This window comes from Pyrgilauda ruficollis, unplaced genomic scaffold (genome assembly GCF_017590135.1).
Source record: "Pyrgilauda ruficollis isolate IOZ18807 unplaced genomic scaffold, ASM1759013v1 scaffold1, whole genome shotgun sequence".
NCBI classification, from domain to species: domain Eukaryota; kingdom Metazoa; phylum Chordata; class Aves; order Passeriformes; family Passeridae; genus Pyrgilauda; species Pyrgilauda ruficollis.
In genome coordinates, this window is record NW_024508100.1 from 20,480,558 (window position 1) to 20,498,097 (window position 17,540).

At 39.6% G+C, this 17,540-nt stretch overlaps 1 protein-coding gene across 2 annotated transcripts in view; it reads left to right on the forward strand.

Annotated features, from left to right (window-relative positions):
- Positions 1 to 660: 660 nt before the first annotated feature.
- Positions 661 to 17,540, forward strand: part of GABRB1 (gamma-aminobutyric acid type A receptor subunit beta1) — a 108,934-nt gene continuing 92,054 nt past the window's right edge. For both annotated transcript variants that reach the window (XM_041483079.1, XM_041483164.1), the window contains exons 1-2: positions 661 to 751; positions 829 to 896. In XM_041483079.1, coding sequence (XP_041339013.1) covers positions 679 to 751; positions 829 to 896 — 141 coding nt within the window. In that variant the 5' untranslated portion in view covers positions 661 to 678. The remainder of the gene's footprint in view (positions 752 to 828; positions 897 to 17,540) is intronic.

A 17,540-nucleotide genomic window follows, 5' to 3' on the forward strand; every position in this document is an offset into this window, starting at 1 on the left:
CGCCGCTCGGCAAAAGGCTACCTGCGGCAAAACGTGCCATTTCTGTCCAATTGGCCATGCCCCTTTCACTTTATGGCTAACATAACGTCGAGGGGAATTTTCACGCCGAAGCGCCCTCAACAATCATTCACTGTCTCTTGACGGGAAGCCGGCGCTCCAGCGAGGAGGGGTGAGCCCGGCGGTGGCAGCCCCTTCTCCGCGGCAGCTCGGGGGTCTCGGTCCCGCCGTACCCCGCCAGCCGCGGGGCCCCGCCGCCCTCAGCGCTGCCGCGGTACCTGTTGCGGCGCCGCGCCCTCGGCCCCCGCTCCCTCAGGAGCCCGCGGCGGGGCGCGGCCCGGCCGGGCCCGGGCGGCCGGGGCGGGCAGAGGGGCGCCCCGGGGCCGCGGCACTCCGCTCCGCGCATGCGTCCCGCTCTCGGGAATTGGTTCTGCTCGCCGGACCGCAGCAAGTTCCAGTCCGCGGCTCGTCCCCCGTGAGGCGGCGGCCGGGATGGGGGCGGCTGCGAGGCGGGCCGGCCCGCGGACGCTGCTGCTGCCGCTGGCGCTGGCCGTGGCGTGCGCGGCGCGCAGGTGAGCGCCGCCGGGCTGCGGACGGAGGGAGGGAGGCGGGCGCGGGGCCGCCCTGCCGCCTCCCTAACCCGCTTGTGCTTCTTTCCGCAGCGCCGACGGGCCCAGCAACATGTCCTACGTGAAGGAGACTGTGGACAGGCTGCTCCAAGGCTACGACATCCGCCTCCGCCCGGACTTCGGAGGTGAGGCGCCCGCGGCCCCCCGACCCGCGCCCCGGCCCCCTCAGGTGCGCTAACGCCGCCTCCCGCTCCCCCCGCAGGTCCGCCCGTGGATGTGGGCATGCGGATAGAGATCGCCAGCATCGACGTGGTCTCGGAAGTCAACATGGTGAGTGACCCTCGGGCCGGAGCGGTGTAGCCCCACGCCGCCCCGCCCGAGCGGGCGCTGCCGCAGCCGCGGGACCCGCGGTGCAGCCGGCCGGGAGCCCGGCTGCGCGGGGATGCGCGTACCGAGCCACAGCGATTGCCACAAAATCACCGAGCGCCTCGCAGTTGCTAGGAAAAGTTATTTGCGGTTTTCGGATGATGTTGGCGTGCCTGCGGTGGCACTTCAGGAGAGCTCCCTGCCCTGGTCAGAATACCTACTGCAGATTTGAGGTTCTGGGTCCCTCTTGCTCTGATTTGCCCTTTGCGTAGTCAGCAGCTGCCGTCGGAAGTGCTGGAGTCTCTTGAACTGTAGCAGCAGATGGCCAGATGTGCGTGTTTTCATGTTCAGTAATTTAAAGAGTTAGACAGTTACTTTTCATGATAGTAGCCTTGAGGAAAAGGTGCAAAGAGAAAATAAGAAGGACTTCTAGAAAATGCTCTCTTTCTTGTAGAAGGGAAAAAAAATAATGACACTGCAGAATAAGTACATAAGGATGTTTCTGGCTATCAAAATCAGAAGTCTCATAGCTACAGGTGTGAGACATACTGCATTTGATTTCAGTTCTCCTGCAGGAAGGAATGCTCATAGAAAAGCAGGTTTAAAGAGCAAAAATGTGACTTTAGTGCCTGCCTCATTTGACAGCCTTTCCCCAGAAGAAGACAATGAACCAGTTGCAAGTTTGAATGCTGTATAAAATCACGTTGAATTAGTCAGCATCATGGGCATTTTGCTCTCACTCTCTTTTCTTATGTTTGATCTCACTTGAAAATCTCAGTTGCTTTCTGTACATAAGGGAACACCTACTCAGTTAAAAGAAGCTTAGAAACCTTACATTTCCATCCTCATCAGCTGTTTATTTCAGTGGGTGATATTTGCATGTTTGAAGTAATTTACCTAATGGTGGGGATTTCTTCCTTGGTGTATTGGTTAATAGCTGTTATTAAAACAATCTCGTCATAGATTTTTTTTTTGTTTTGTTTTCATACTTAGTTTTTTTCCTTTTGTTTGTTATATGTGTCACAGGTTCTGTTTGTGCACTAATGTTTTATTTGCTTATGAATATGCATGGCAGAGTGGGGAGGAAACAGAATTTGTCACATTGTATGTAGCATACCAGTGTTTGCAGACTGCTGATGCCACACAAAGACAATATCTTGCAAGTTTCAGCTCCTGGTCTTCCTGTTGCTGTATTGTACTTTCAGTGAGGAACACGGTGCAGACCACACAGATAAGGCAGAGGAAACAGAACACTGACCTTATCAAAATAGTCGAAGAACAAATCTACTCCAACTCCAAACTATTTCTGTGACACTATAGTGGGATTGCCGCTTTCACATCTGGAAAAAGCCAAACAGCAAAACACAAAAACACCTGTTCTGAAAAGTCCAAAACTTATCTTGTAAAGTCTCAACACCTGAAATTCTGTTAGTCTGTAGGGGGGTGGATGTGACTGTTTCCAATGGCAATCTCACAGGGCATAAACTCACAGCATTTCTTCTGTACCTGTCAAAGTTTTCTTCTTCACTGTAAAACTTGCACAGCCTCTGGGAAAGAGGCTAATCCATATGCTAAATGGATTCTTTGAATAATCTCTGTGTGTAGGGGGCAGCTTAACTGAAACTGGTCAAAAAGTAAGAAAATGTTTTCATTTCATAAAATGCCACATCTCACAGTGGAAGGAAGCAACTGGTCCCAGCTGTAGCTGTAACCATTCATGAATGCAAAATATGGAGTCTCCATTCTGAATCACTTTAGAAGGGCTTTGATATCACAAGTGCTACCTGTACATACCCGTATCTAGTGTTCTGTGTTGCAGGTCTTTATTGTGTTGCTAGAGATTGTCTGCCTGGTTTTGGACAGTGATTAGTAATTTCATCCATCATTGAAAAACAAGGCAGTTGATATCTTGGCATAAGAAGAAAAGATTTTTTACTTAGTAAAATAATGTTTTATTCTAGTACTTTTTTTTTATTTCTGAGAAATCACAGCCTTGAGATGCTTAATATTGCAGTCACATGTAAGTCATTCATCTTCTTTTCCTTCAAACTGTGTCTTACAGATGTTTTTTTTTTAAATTTATTTAGTAAGAGCTACTGTTCTGTGGCTTCAGAACCAGAAATGTTTTTCAGAGGGTCTAAATTTATAGGGCAGTTTTGTTGCTGAAGGAAACCAGTAATAAGAGCCAGGAGAGCAATACTCTCATCATATGAGGTCCTCCTGAATAGAGAGTCTGGTTGGATCCACCAGAGTTCAGTCACCTCACCCTAGCAGTATTGGAGGAAGTTGTCTTATCCCTTGGCTTTCCTCTAGAACATGAAACCTTACATCCAGAGTGACAGAGGCACACATTCCCAGTCGTGGTACCCACAGAGTTAAATTTTGTATTCCAGTCTCAATGCATAAATAAGAGTAAAGATTATATATATATATATAGAGAGGGAGAGAGAGAGGCTGTGAAGTTGTGTTGGGTGAGACATGGTCATGGCTGTAGAGTGTCTGCCATGTCAGCAGGGTGATTTGTATGTCCAAGTACATCCAGTCCTTGGGTAAAAAGTTGAGATATAGGCAACAGAATTATTTTGAATTCTGTGAGCTCCAATAGTAGTAACTGTTTGTTCAAGCAGCTTGGCTGGTTGAAGTTGCTTGTTCTAATCTGTGAGACTATTGTAAAATACTTTACTCAGTTAATGAAGCAAGACTTGCATAGTCTTGAAGTCAACTGTTCTGGTTTTTTTTCCCTTACTGCTCAGTCCTCATCTCCTCAGCTCCTTAACTAGCACTGTTTTATACCTGCTTGGTAGTTCAATAATACTGTGGTGAGCTGCTATACCAGCTTTTACAGAATGATTAATTGAAATGCTCATTCTTATGACTCTCCCATTTGACATGAGGTACATAGTCTTATGTTGATTTTTTGCAGGTAATAATCAGAAGATCTTGTCATACAACAAACAAGCAGGAGAACTAGAATGTAAACATCCTAGTGAACTTTGCCTGGTTCTAACCGTGCTTCTTCCCTAATGCACCATAGATAAGTTTTAGTTTAGTTTTCTGTCTGATTTTCACAGTCTTGCTACAGTAACTCCAAGCATTACTTTCCAAAGGCACAAGGTGACCTTTCTCCTTGTCTCAGTTAATGACTATTCAGCTAATTTTCATTCATGACAGAGCTCCTTAAGTATAATAGACATTTACATGAACACAGAGTTCATTAAGAACCATGCTATGACTAGATCTATTAAGCTTCTGTGATGTCTGGTTTACTCTGATGCCTTGATGTGGTTGGCAGAAGGTGCTGCTTGTACATCAAGAATAAACATGGGCAGAATGATTGGCAGTAATTAGTGTCATGCTTCAGGGCAAGCAAGCTAATAATGTATTTCTCTATCTACTAAGAAACAGTTGAGAGAAGTAACTGGACTCGAAAAAAATTGACATGCAGTACATGTTGTAATTTTCTCTAAAAGGTGTTCCATACTGAAGTAAAGGTGGTCAAACCTTTCTAATGGGCAAAAGATGACATGTACATGTCCTAAAGTTTAAAAAAAATGCATATGATAAAGAACCTTTTCTAGAGTAATTAAAAAATACACCAAAGAGGAAAAAAAAAATTAAAAATCCCTTTATTTTGTATTGGGAACACTGTTCCTGACCTGTCATACTGATTTTATAGTGATGATGATGATGATGATGATGATGATGATGATGGTGTAGTTTCTGTGATTACAGACTGAACGTTTCATGTCCCAGCAAAAAGAGGTAAATAAAATCATGGAAAGAATGTATAATTCTTTAGCTTCTCTAAAATTACATTCAAGGCTCTTACATTTATCTGATCTCCCAAATAAGCCACGAATCTTGCAGAGATTAGTTTATTTAACATCCCAACCCGTTGGGTAACATCTTTTTGCCCCAGAAAGAATTTATATTAGCTTAAACCACTCACTTTTTGTATCCTTTTTGTAAAGTTGATAATTAAATAAGCCAACTGCATAAACATATATGTATTTATTATTATGTATGCATGTGTATACATATATATATACACACAAACAGAAGTTTTTGAGTTTGCCACAGAAGCATCCAGGGCCTAGAAGAGCAAAGGCCTTCCCCTTACTTTAGGGCTGATGTTAGCCCAGGTGGCTGTAGCATCCTGCAGTGGCAGATGTTTAGCCAAGAGAATCTGAATCTGTGGGCTTAAACACTTGAGCTGGGTAATGCTTAGAACCAAGGCACTGAAAGTTTGACCATTAATCCTGGCAGGTCACAGCTCGTGCATTAGAACCCAGCTCCAGAAATGGTAGAAGGACTTCTGTGCATGGATGGAGATTATTTTAAGACACTTTTTGCAGATTGAGAAAGACTTAAGCTGTGTTTACTGGAGTAGCCATAATTTCACACATTTTATTCCTCCTTTCTGTCTTAATTAGGTATCTGAGAATTTAGCATGGTGGCTGTTGTGAATCTCAACATAGGAAATAAATCCTAGGGAACCAAATTGGCATTATGAGCCCCATCTCATGCCTCTTTGCATCACAGCAGCCAAGTCTCATTTTTTGTAATCGTATGGCTGGTTTATATAAAACTAAAATGTCAAAAATTCCTTTAGCCCCTGCCAGTGTGGAAACACAAATGATAATAAATGGTCCTTGGTCTAAATATATTTACCAGAAGATGTTCATATTAAACTAATTAGATTAAACTATTTTTTTCTGAAAACTCATAAAGCTTAATAATTATTAATGAAAATGTACTTAGCTGTAGTGCAGAAGAAGGAGAAATACTTCTTTGTTATATAGCAACTGTCCTAAAGAGCATGAAGGACATGCAGAAACACTTTAATATTAATAAGAATGTTCAGTAACTGATTTTATTTTTTTTTTCTAGCAAATATGGAAAAACTAATCAAATAACAATACATTTCATCACTGTCTGTTCCAAACAAGAGCAATTATATTTGAGAGTGAAATGTGGAATTAATGCAGAAATGGGCAGCTTGAGGTTAAATGACTGGGTCACTGTTAGTGGATGTTTTGTTGGATCGTTTTTGATTTGACAAGAATAAGCATTTATTCAACAAAATTGATAAACAGGCAAAACTTATAAAGCAATAATGTAAATGTTGTCTCATATGATCCAGAAATCTGATATATCTTAATTTTTCAAACGTTGAACAACATTGAGACCAGCTTCAGGTTGATATAAGCTGTAGTCCACATTTTCTTTTTAGGCTGACAGTCACAGTACTTTTCTGATTTCGAGGCTTAGACAAAATAGCTGTGAATGCCCTTTAGAAAATATATATTTCTTTTGTCTAATGTTAAACTCACAAATGCAACTCTCCTGACTCCCACCATAGAGAGTTAATCATATCATAATGGTGCCTATGAAATTAAAGGGGTGACATCCTCCCCTTTAGTAGTGGAAGATTTAGCACCTAGTTTGAGGTGTGTAGGATTTCATTAAATAAGGGGTATGCCTGTAAAGAGATAGGCTTTTTAGTTGTGTGGAAAGGAAAATGAAAGGATTTCCCTGGCATTGCCTGTTTAGTGTATGTGCATCAGACAACATGGTTGTGCTGTGACTGCTGGAAACATCCAGCTGGTGATCTGTTAATGTGCACAGGTCCTACAGTTCAGTGGTGCAAACCTTTGGAAACATTCACAGTGCTAAGTAGTTGTGTAATAATGGAACACAAATACACATTCTCCTAAATTAACTTCTTTCTAAAAATAGAAAAATAAATCTATTTTCTGAAAATAGAAAAATAAATCCATAAAATCAAATCAAATTTTCTTGTGTACAGGACGAGTGCTTATTTTAAAGTTTTCACATTTTCCACAATTGCATTTCCCTTTTATTTCTGATTTTGGATTTTACATCTGACTTCTGAAAGAGAGTATCAGAACCTTCCAAACTAATAATTCTTCTTCATAAGGAAATTCAAAGTATGCATTTCAAATGCCTGCAAAACATAGACCTTTTTTTTTTTTTTTTTTTAATCAGCTTTACTTTGTACTCTATTGCTTGAAAAGTTCCATATCTCCTCTAGGCTGTAATAATTATCTACCAACTGCAGCTCAGCAGAGACCTGAAGCTGAAGCTGTGCAACCAAGAGAAGGAACACTCACACCACAAGTTCACCCTGAGGAGGGAAGAGAGGGAGGAACCTCAGTGGAGGAACAGTAACAACCTCAAAAGCTATTACCAGAAAGACCTGTTCCTGTTCACAGGATGCTGGGTATTCTGTGACAGCAGCTCAAACTGTTAAACCCAGAGATTGCCTTCATTCAGAGGTATCCTCAGCTGATGTGTTTCATTGATCACTGTATTCCAAACAGCAGCTGCTTGGGAGAATTCTTGGTAGTTTTTTATCTCCATCCATCTTGAGTGTGCTGGACTTTAAAGCATCAGTAAAGGCCAAAAAAATAACTATAAGGTCTTCTGGCAGGTGTTGAAAAGTAGCCAAGATGGCTACTGGAAAGATAAAATACTTTAATGCTCTTTGAGACTCCTTATTTTCTTCTAGAAAGAGAACCCAGAATCTCAAGGTTTGCACTTTCATGCTTGTAGAATTCTGTCACATAAAAAATGCCTGTAACTCTGGCAGTGCTCCAAAAAACATATTAAAATGAAATTATTTCCAGCCCAAAGGCTAAACTACTGCAAATATGCTCACAAGGAAATTGGTCGTAGGAGTCACTGCATAATCTAGCAGAATAACACCAGATAATGCAGTTGATTCTTTCTTTAAGTAATAATTGTGTTAAGGTTTATGTGGGATGGAAAATGTAGATCAGATTTCTTGCCTATCAACTTTTGCAATAACCTTGCAAGATTAAATGGTTGCTTTTGGCCAAAGCAGTGTCACACTAAGGTTGATTTCATCCTCTGCTGGGGCAAATCCTTAATGGTTTATTTCATGAACTAAGAAAAGGTAATTTAAAAGATTCAAAGGCAGCTTCTAGAAAGCTGCATTATCACTCAGACATCCACCTTATAACAAAATTGACTTGTATGGTTTTAAATGCTCACGTTACAGTACATAGTTTCAAAGCATAGATTAATGACTGCCAAACTTAATTAAAGGTTGGAATAAATGTTCTTCATTAAAACTCATCAATCCATTTGACTGAGATGGAATAATTTCAGTCATGTCTTTTTTAATTGCCTGTAGAAAGAACTGAAGAGTTAGCAAAGTTAAAACTGTTTTAACACATAAATGATGTCTAAATATTATGCAGGATCTTAATCATATTAAAAGAGGAAGTAAGTTAATTTTGTAGCATAATTTTAGCCTGAAGAGCCTCGTAAGTGTAACTGAAGTAACATGAGTAGAAGTCAATGACATGTAGATATGTTTGTGCTTGTGTATCTCAGGAGCTTCTGTAAGCACTAATTATTGCAGTGCACTGAGGACTCCTGTCCCATCCAAGTGGAGTAGATGCTGATAGTCCCATGTTTTCAATGAATATGCTCACTTATAAAATTTCTTACACCGCTAAAATGAAGTCCATATTAGCTCCACCAGCTCAAGTTTACTCTGCAGCTTGCAGGAGCAGTTCAGCTCTCCAGTTTACATAATGTTTCAACTTTGGTTTCTTTATCATTTTCTGTGCTGTTGCTCTTAAACAGCATGAGAGAATAACCAAGTCTGGACTGATAACCTCCCTTCCTGTGTTCTTATGATTTATTCTTTCCTTAATCAGTGGGTTTTTTTGTAAACTGTTAACTGATCAAAATAATACACTGGTCAAGGAGAGAAATGGATGTGATTTGGGGCTTCATTCACATTAGCACATTTCACAGGCAGTGCAGCTTTTTCACTGGTTTCCTATGAAAGGAACAAAACATGGAATTGACAGCCACCTGTAAATTCTGAAGTTAAATATTAATCTGCAGATGATTCTGACATATTACTCAGGCAAGCTTATTACCTGGGTTTATTCTGAAACCTCATGGTTTCAATGACTTTTGCACAGTTTCTGTTTGGAAATCCAGACAATTGTGGTGCTCATAGCGAACAAGTAAGTGGAAGAGGCGTTGCTGAGGACAACCTGTTGTGCCAGGGAGTAGCATCAGGGCCTGACTCTGCAGGAAAGGAGTGCTGGCTCAGCAAGGGCCCTGCTGATCTCACTGCTGCTCTGCAGGGCCCATCAGGTCAAGCTGCTCTCGTGACAGATGGCTGATTCTTTTCAACAGATTTGAAACAGCAGTACTGTGGTAGATTATTTTTTGTAGTACTATATAGAACCTTTTACAATGCAGGCAACATTTTTTATGAATTGCATAGTTGTTTGGTTTTTTCCCCAAGGATGTTTGTGAGGCTAGAAGGAGCTTGCATAAAGCAGTTGTGCCGGTTTTTTCTCATCCAAATGATTACAGTAATGAAGAATTCAGCACAATGTTATGGAAAGGAATTTAAAAATATGGAGCTCTGTACTTAAAACATTATGAATCTATTAAACTCATTAGTATGCATAATTTTGCAATTTTTAGTCCAAAAAATTGGAAAGTCAGTATTTCATGAAACTTCCGGTAAACAGAAGTGATCAGTACAACATGTTGCAATATTCAAGAGCTCTGGAGCAAGAAGCTGGACAAACTTTATGCAACAGCAAGCCAAATGCAATTTTGAACCAATAAACTTTGGTTGAAATACTTTATTAGCTAAGATTTATGTATATATCCATGTGCTGTTGATTCATCTTTTATAGAAATGCTATAGAAGAAAAATATATTTGACATCTTGGTAGGGAAAAAGATTGTTCCAATTTATTAGCTGTTCTTCCACGTCTGAATATCAGCTCCAAATGGCTTCTCTAGAGTACATGCTCGGCTCACCTTGTTCATTGGTTAGTTTCCTCTGAAAATCATTGAAGTTGCATCAGTAATGAGTCAAACCAACCTTATTCAAGATGATTATACTTTCCTGCAGTAACTGCATTTTCTTGGAAAAATTTTGCCAGTAATATGTGTAAACTCAAGTCAAAATAAACTGTTCTGAATGCACACAGACATCAAGAAAAAAATTTTAAAATGCTTAATTGTTATGATGATGCCTCTGAAAAGCAAAATGCAAAAAAGAATGAAAATGAGCAAGTGAGAAAAAACAAGAATTTTGTTACCCTCCTGGGAGTATATTCTCTGTCATTGCAGAGTCTTGACTTGCAGACAGCTTGGTTTTCCTTGAAGCATTTTTACTATTTTCCTGCTGCTGTATTCCTGCATTCTAGCCTAGTGTTTAAATTAAGGGTTGGAGCAATCCCCAGTACGAACACAGGCTGGGGGATGAACAGATCAAGAGCAGCCATGCTGAGAAGGATTTGGGGGTGCTGGCGGATGAGAGGCTGAACATGACCCAGCCATCTGCACTCACAGCCCAGAGAGCCAAACGTGTCCTGGGCTGCATCCAGAGCACCGTGGGCAGCAGGGGAGGGAAGGGATTCTGCCTCTCTGTTCTGCTCTGCTGTGGTGAGACCGCAGCTGGGGTGTTGTGTCCAGCTCTGGGGTCCCCAGCACAGGAAGGACATGGACTTGTTGAGGCAAGTCCAGAGGAGGCCACCAAAACGGTTAGAGGGATGGAGCAGCTCTCATATGAAGAATTGGGATTGTTCAGCCTGGAGAAGACACCAGGGGTAACCTAATTGCAGCCTTCCAGTCCCTAAAGCAGCCTACAAGAAAGGTGGAGGGGGACTTTTTACAAGGGCAGGTAGTGACAGGACAATGGTTAATGGCTTTAAACAACAAGACAATAGGTTTTGATTAGATGCTAGGAAGAGATTATTTACTGTGGGGTTGGTGAGGCACTGGAACAGGTTGCCCAGAGAAGTTGTGGATGCCCCATCCCTGGCAGTGTCCAAGGCCAGGTTGGATGTAGCTCTGACTAACCTGGTCTAGTGAAGGCTGTCCCTGTCCATGGCAGGGAGATTGGAACTAGATGATCTTGTCTCTTCCAGCCATAACCATTCTATGATGGCATAATTTAAACATTGGTATAAGAAGCTATGAGGTCTTTCCAAGAGTAATCTGAGATCCCAGTCTCCTTAGTCTATGCTGGGCCAGATGCAGTGGAAACAAAATGAACATGAACGACTGCCTATGCATCTTCTTTTTTATTATTCACACCCACAACCACATTATCAGAATGGCGTGAAGGTTTTAAAAGTCACAAGTGGGAATCTCTTCTGTTCTTTTTAGGTACCTTTGATTTTATTTTTATATTTGACTTTAAAATAAAGAAATCAAAATAGATCCATAATAGGAGCTTTGAATTTTGTTCTGAAACTGGGGAAATGTGTGGGTGTTGATGCCTCTTCCTCCTGGTAATCACAACAGTCATTGTAGCGGCAGAACAAAGCTGTGAGTTTAGGTCCTTGTTCCAAAGAAAGAGGCAGTGATTCGGGTGGCTTGGGTCATGCTCAGAAAGTGTTTTGGAGGCCAGTGTCTTAGATTTCACTGTTGTGTTCAGCAGGAGATCAGTGCCTACAGGGGTTATATGTTGTTTGCTTTATGGAAGGAAAGAGTCTCAGGGGAGAGATATCAAGCGGAACCAAAGTGTAAATTTCTGTCCTTATATGGATTTTTTTGATTGGTTTGTTTGTTTTAATTCCTCTGGCCCTCAGTTGCTTCTGTGTTAAGATTTCTGCCTTGCAGGGATAGTATGGGAATTAAATGCATTGTATGAGCATTCATTTGGACAGTGAGCAAGTTTCTGCACACTCTGGTAGAAAGAAAAGGCATACAGCCTGCAGCTAAAAAAGAATATATCCCCTGTGACCAGTTATTTCAACACAGCATCATGGCTTATGACTCAGCTGGTCTGTTCCTACATCTCTACAATAATACTCCTGCAGTCCTGATAGGAATTTATTTCTTACTTACCTAGTGAGAAATCCCAAGAAAGCTCAAGATGTTGCATAGTAATTACATTTTCCTCAGTGGTATTGCTGAATGACATATTGTGATATATCAAGAGGCAACTGTGAGTTTAGCTTCACTCATCACAGTACTTGGCCCAGTACAGTAGGTTTCCAGATGAACATAGTGAATGTAAGAATAAAGAGAAGTTTCTGAATACCACACAGCATCATGCATACTTTGTCAGCATTAGCTTCCAAAGCACATACAGTTCTCTGCTGGCTTGGGAAATCTTCATGTATTCATTATTTATTTAGCTTACGTATTCACTCTAATATTTAAGAATATATTGTTTGCAGATGGTTTCACAGGAGAAGACAATAATGATAGTAATTTGTCAGAAGAATCAGACATCAAAAGATGAAGCTTTTTCATTCTGTTTAGTGTTTAATGACACTACATGCATATTTCTTGTGATTAACAGAACAGGTAAGCAGCTTGCATGATTATTCTGTTAGTAAGGCTTTTTAATCTTACTTAATTTCATTTGGAACATGACAACAACATGCAAAAGCAGAAGGTTTTGCTAATCATTAAAGAGGTGGCAGATTTTCACATTTATCCCTCAATCTTCATATTGTCTTTTGCAAGATATTGCAAGGCTGGCATGTGGGGAGGAAGGAAAAATAAAGACTGGCACAAATTCTGCTTTTTGGCCCACACACTTACCAGGGCAGCTAGCATGAGCAGAAATACCCCTCTGTGGAAAAGACATTTTTCTTTAGGTATTTGTGAAAGAGTTTTAGTGCACCCTAACAAACAATAGCCTTCATGCAAAGTGTGTGGCTAACTGAAAATACTTTTCCCAGGCCTGCCTTGTTTCTAGAGAGGACACTTACTGGGTGCTCTGTCAGTGCCAGGCCCAATGTGCTCTTAGACAAAAAATATGTCTGTTGCAACTCTGCATTACAGTTTCAGCCATTTGACCTCTTGGTAAGTTGTGTCTTATGCTGGAAGTAGCACTTTTAAAGTCAGCCATCCCTGAGGTAAAAGAATGTGGATACCTAGTTTTAGTTCCTGGATAGATGAGGAGGTCAAGTACTTCAATTCTGAAATACTGCTGCTGGTGTGGTGGAATGAGAATTGAGTGCAGTAGTGCCAAATATCTTCAGTTGTTACCAGTCTACTCACCAGAGAGTTAATGCAGGTTCCTTAAACTGACAAAAGAGGAAAGTTTTCCTCCCTCCTCTAAATAACTTATTTGAAGTATCCTTATCTCTTTCTCTATTAATCCTATCACACTAAGTCTCTGCTGGTATTTCTTTAAGGTTAGGATGCTAAAGTAAGGGAGTATGAGACCTTGACAAAGATTGTTTTTTCCCTGATTTATAATATGTTACTTCTTAAATTCAAAGCAAGGAGCACTTTTTCACTTAGCAGTTCTTAGTCTCATGATTCAAGCATTATCACATTGCCACACTAGTTGCACAATGTAAAGGTATCTGAAAACTGTATGGATATTAGTGTCGTTTGGTGCATAAAATTGCTTCTTGGACTCATTCTTTTGGCTATGTCTCTATGAGAAAGACCAGTCAAAGGCAACACAAGGTAATATGGCTGGTGTGTGCCAACTGGAAATTTTCATGCACTTGACGGCTAGAAGTCCCAATAACTGAACTGGTGTTATAGCTTCTTAAAAATACTGAATGAATAACAGGACCTAAGAATGGCATGATATTTAGATCCATCCAGGTCAAAGCCTGATGCATTTGTTTAGAGTAAAGTGTGAAATGAGAGAAGTTACCTAATCTATTCTATCGACTAAGTGAGGAGAATCCTACCCTTCATTGTGTATTTACTGTTCTTACTCCAAGCCAGTCTGAAAGACTCCAGGAACTAAAATCAGAACATTGTTGATGTTCTTCCCTATCTCAGTCAGGGTGTTCTCCTTGACTCCAAGACATTATTTCTCATCTATTCATTTTATGACTTTTGTGTCACATATAAGCATCTGCTCCTTTCACGAAAGTAAAGCAGTAATTTTGTCTCCTTTGTTTTACAGTCATTAGTGCTTTTTCCCCTCAAGTTTTTTCTCTGATATGATGTCTTTAAAATCAATGGTCATTTTACTTATTTTCAAGTTAATAAAACAGCACATCATAAGCCATTGCAATTACCAGCCTATGTAAGGATTTACCAGCCTATGTGAGGATCTACATGCTTGGCTATGTTCTTGCTTCCTATGTGTATTTTCAGAAGTTGCTGAGAAAACTTAACAAGTGATGTGTAAAGTCATTACACATCATAGGAATAGTCCATTTTGGAGTTGTACTATTCACTGTACATTGACATTGGATCAGAACCCTAGCTCACCAACACTGTTGGTGAGCTGGCAGTAACTAGTCTGTATTGAATGAGTCATATTCAGATGAAAGAAAGAGGACAAGTAGACAAAGTGTATTTTCAAAAGCCAACTTCTGCATATGTATGTATTCCAGAACAAAGTGTCTTTCAGATGTCAGATGGAAAGTAATTGTAATTCAGTGTATCATTCCCAAACCTCCTCATTTCCCTGTAATTTTGTTCCTTACAGCACAGCCCTACTGTTTTTTTATACTATAAATAATATTTTATTAATTCTGTTTTCATGCCTGTTCTTACATCTAGGCAATCTTACCTAAATGTACCTGCAACCTGTTTATTTTAATACTTGACTTCCTGCATTCACTCAACTTTCCGGTTGTCGTCCTGGAAAATTATGTATATTAAATTTGTTTGTGAAAAGAGCTAGGAGTAAACAGGATCAAGATACTTTGCTGTCATAAATTATTTCTCAACAAGTTCTTAAGTACTCTGACTTACTCTGGTAAGTTTGGAACCAACATCTTTGAGATAATGATGTGGATAAAAGGCTTTGACCACTCAGCCTGGGTATTATTGCAGACTTGAAACAATCAAATTCCTGGAGAAAGTGTATTTTCTACAGTATGAATTCCAGTAGATAGGCAACTTCTATATTGCTTTCTACATCTGTGCTGAGAATGAATTTTCATGCTAGGCTGAGTGAAAATATGTTACAATAAGATAAGTAAACACATTTTTTAGTGTCAGCAATCCAGCTCATTTTCTCAGTGTTGGGTTTTCCATTGAATATGCAGCAGTATGCTATCAGCAAATCTTTTTTTTTTCCGTATTCAATATCTTCTGTCACATGAGATATGCACAAAGGGGCAGCAAAGGTGAAAGCTCACAGGGTGTCTGATTCATTGTCATAGAGGTGAGCAACAGAACACCTGAGTGGCAGATGTGAAGGGGGACTTGTGGTATCTTTTAGGAAGATACCCAGCTGGAGTTTACTTATGGACCTGCTGAAATTAGCCTGCGCTTTGAGAGTCATTTACATGGCATTCAATGGTTTTTGTCTGGTTCCAGGGAGAACACTGATGTTTTGAAATGGCACTGGAAGCAAGAAAAGCAAATAGTGTATGAGCCTTCAGTGCAGACAGTGAGGCATATCTTAGAGCCAGGTCAAGAAGAGCACTTAAAAAGAAACTGAAACAAGCCAGTCATCTTCTCTCCAGCATGTTTCTGAGTTTGGTGAGGGTGGGCAGTATGTTTCGCTGAAGTGAATTTTAAGCATCAAGCTAGAATATGTTTCTCACATTAGTAGGGAGTGATATAATACCTTGATAGCAGACATGGGCAATTTCTCAGTTTCTTTGTAGTCGTGATGCACCCAAACAGTCTTACTGACAATTTGAGTTCAGTGTCAAGTGATAAAAGTGTATCAGAGGACCAGTGAAATGTATTTCAGAAAGGATCAGCAGGAAAAATATGTAAATAGTATGATAATAATGTACCTAGAGCATGCCAGACTGAAATATAAATACTAGATGGTGTATTATATATAATCTGTCAAAGTACAATCAAATTTTCAAAAATAACTACATTTTTCATTAAAGATGGTGTCTGAGCAATGAAATCTCTCAGAAGAGATTAAACATTAAAAATTAAATGCAAAACAATTGCTTTTTTGTCTGTCTGTTAACAGATTAAATCTCCACTATCTAGATACCTGTAAGCATAATATAAAGAGAAATACAAAAAGTAATTTAACTTCAATTTTTTTAATTTAATTTTATTTTATACCATGTTTTATTGTCTGTATTTAGCTGGATGGGAAAAGATGGCTAAGAAAATTTCCTTCCAAAACAGAGCTGTCTGCATTCTGCTGTCCCATGGCTCCTATCTCTTGTCCTCATCCCTTGCTGTAGCTCAAATAATAAAAAGCCAGAACTGGTGTTTCAATACCTAGTGCTAGAGGTGTTTGCTCTGATAGCTGCATAACTAGGGATTTGAATAGGAGGATTTTGGCAGAAGTATAGTGGGGGAAACACTGTATTGAAAAATGCTTCCTAAATTCCTCTATTTATTTAGTGATTATCATTAACATAAAGGTCCACCAAAGGCTAGGGACTTGGTTTAACACTGGAAAATGGAATGAAATAATCTAAAGCATCATTTTACTCTTCATTGCTGAACAAACAGAGCAAAAGAAAAATGATTCTAGATAGCCTGAGTCAGTTCCTAAGTCAGCTGGAGAGTTGCAGTTGTATTTTAAATAGCAATATTATTTTCTTTTGCTGAAGGCCTGAACTTTTCAACGTGACCAGTTATAGCAACATCCATCAGATTTATTACTAAATGATTAGGTGATATTTTATGGTACTTCTGATTTCATTTTAAAAGAAGAATTACCTAAATTAATTTCACAGCATAAGAGCTAGTCACAAAGAAGGATTTATTTCTCTGTACGATATATTTCTGCATCTGTATTTTTGTGTTTTATTAGGTGACTATGATTTGCTTCCAGCATTTTCAGATCATGGAGGAGTTTCTTTGAATGCTCATAATTCGACTTCCTCATCACTTGAGAATTAAGTTTTGCTCACACAGTTGGGAAAAAAAAGTAGTTAAGAGGATTATTTTATGAAAGAAGATACATACAAATATGCATTTTTCTTTAAAATTATTTTCTAACCTGTTGATCATAAGCCTGAGACTTAAACTAACAATATCTACTGGACTTGCACACTTTAGCAAAAAAAAGAAAAAAAAAACCAAACATGATTTTATGGAGTCTCCTAGTCTTTGCCCATTTTATCTTTTCTATAAGTTTCTGCAATCTGTAAACCGATTATAGAGCAACAAGATAAAAAGCAATTTTGTTTTCACTGAGTCTAACATGTTTGTCAAAGCAGTGATAAAATATGTTTCTGTTCTGGGCTGCAAAGAGACAACTAGTTTTTTACTTTCTTTTCCATAATTCATCTGTTCTGGAATGAAAACAACTGAAAGCAGTATCAAGTAAAAATCCTTCATGAATTAAACCAAGGGAATGCTGGCCAGCATGGACAGATGAGGCCATATCTTTTGGTAGAGCACTTGTTCACTGTGTTCTTTTGCATGTACTTTTAGTTCTTTGGGAAGTTCTCCCAGTATAGACTACTGTTTGGTTCAGAATATCTGAAAATGCAGAAGATAGTATAATGATGTAGACTAGAGGGAAGGGCATGAAAGAGATTCAGAATTGCTTATCATTTTTTTAAACTTGGACATTTCAGAAATACTAGGCTTCCCTATCTCTACATTGCTGTAATTTTTTTTTTTTTTGTTCCTTTCTTTATTATGTTGTTCTTGGTCAAACTGTAGTTTCATCCACTCCTTTTGCTCAGCTTGCATAAA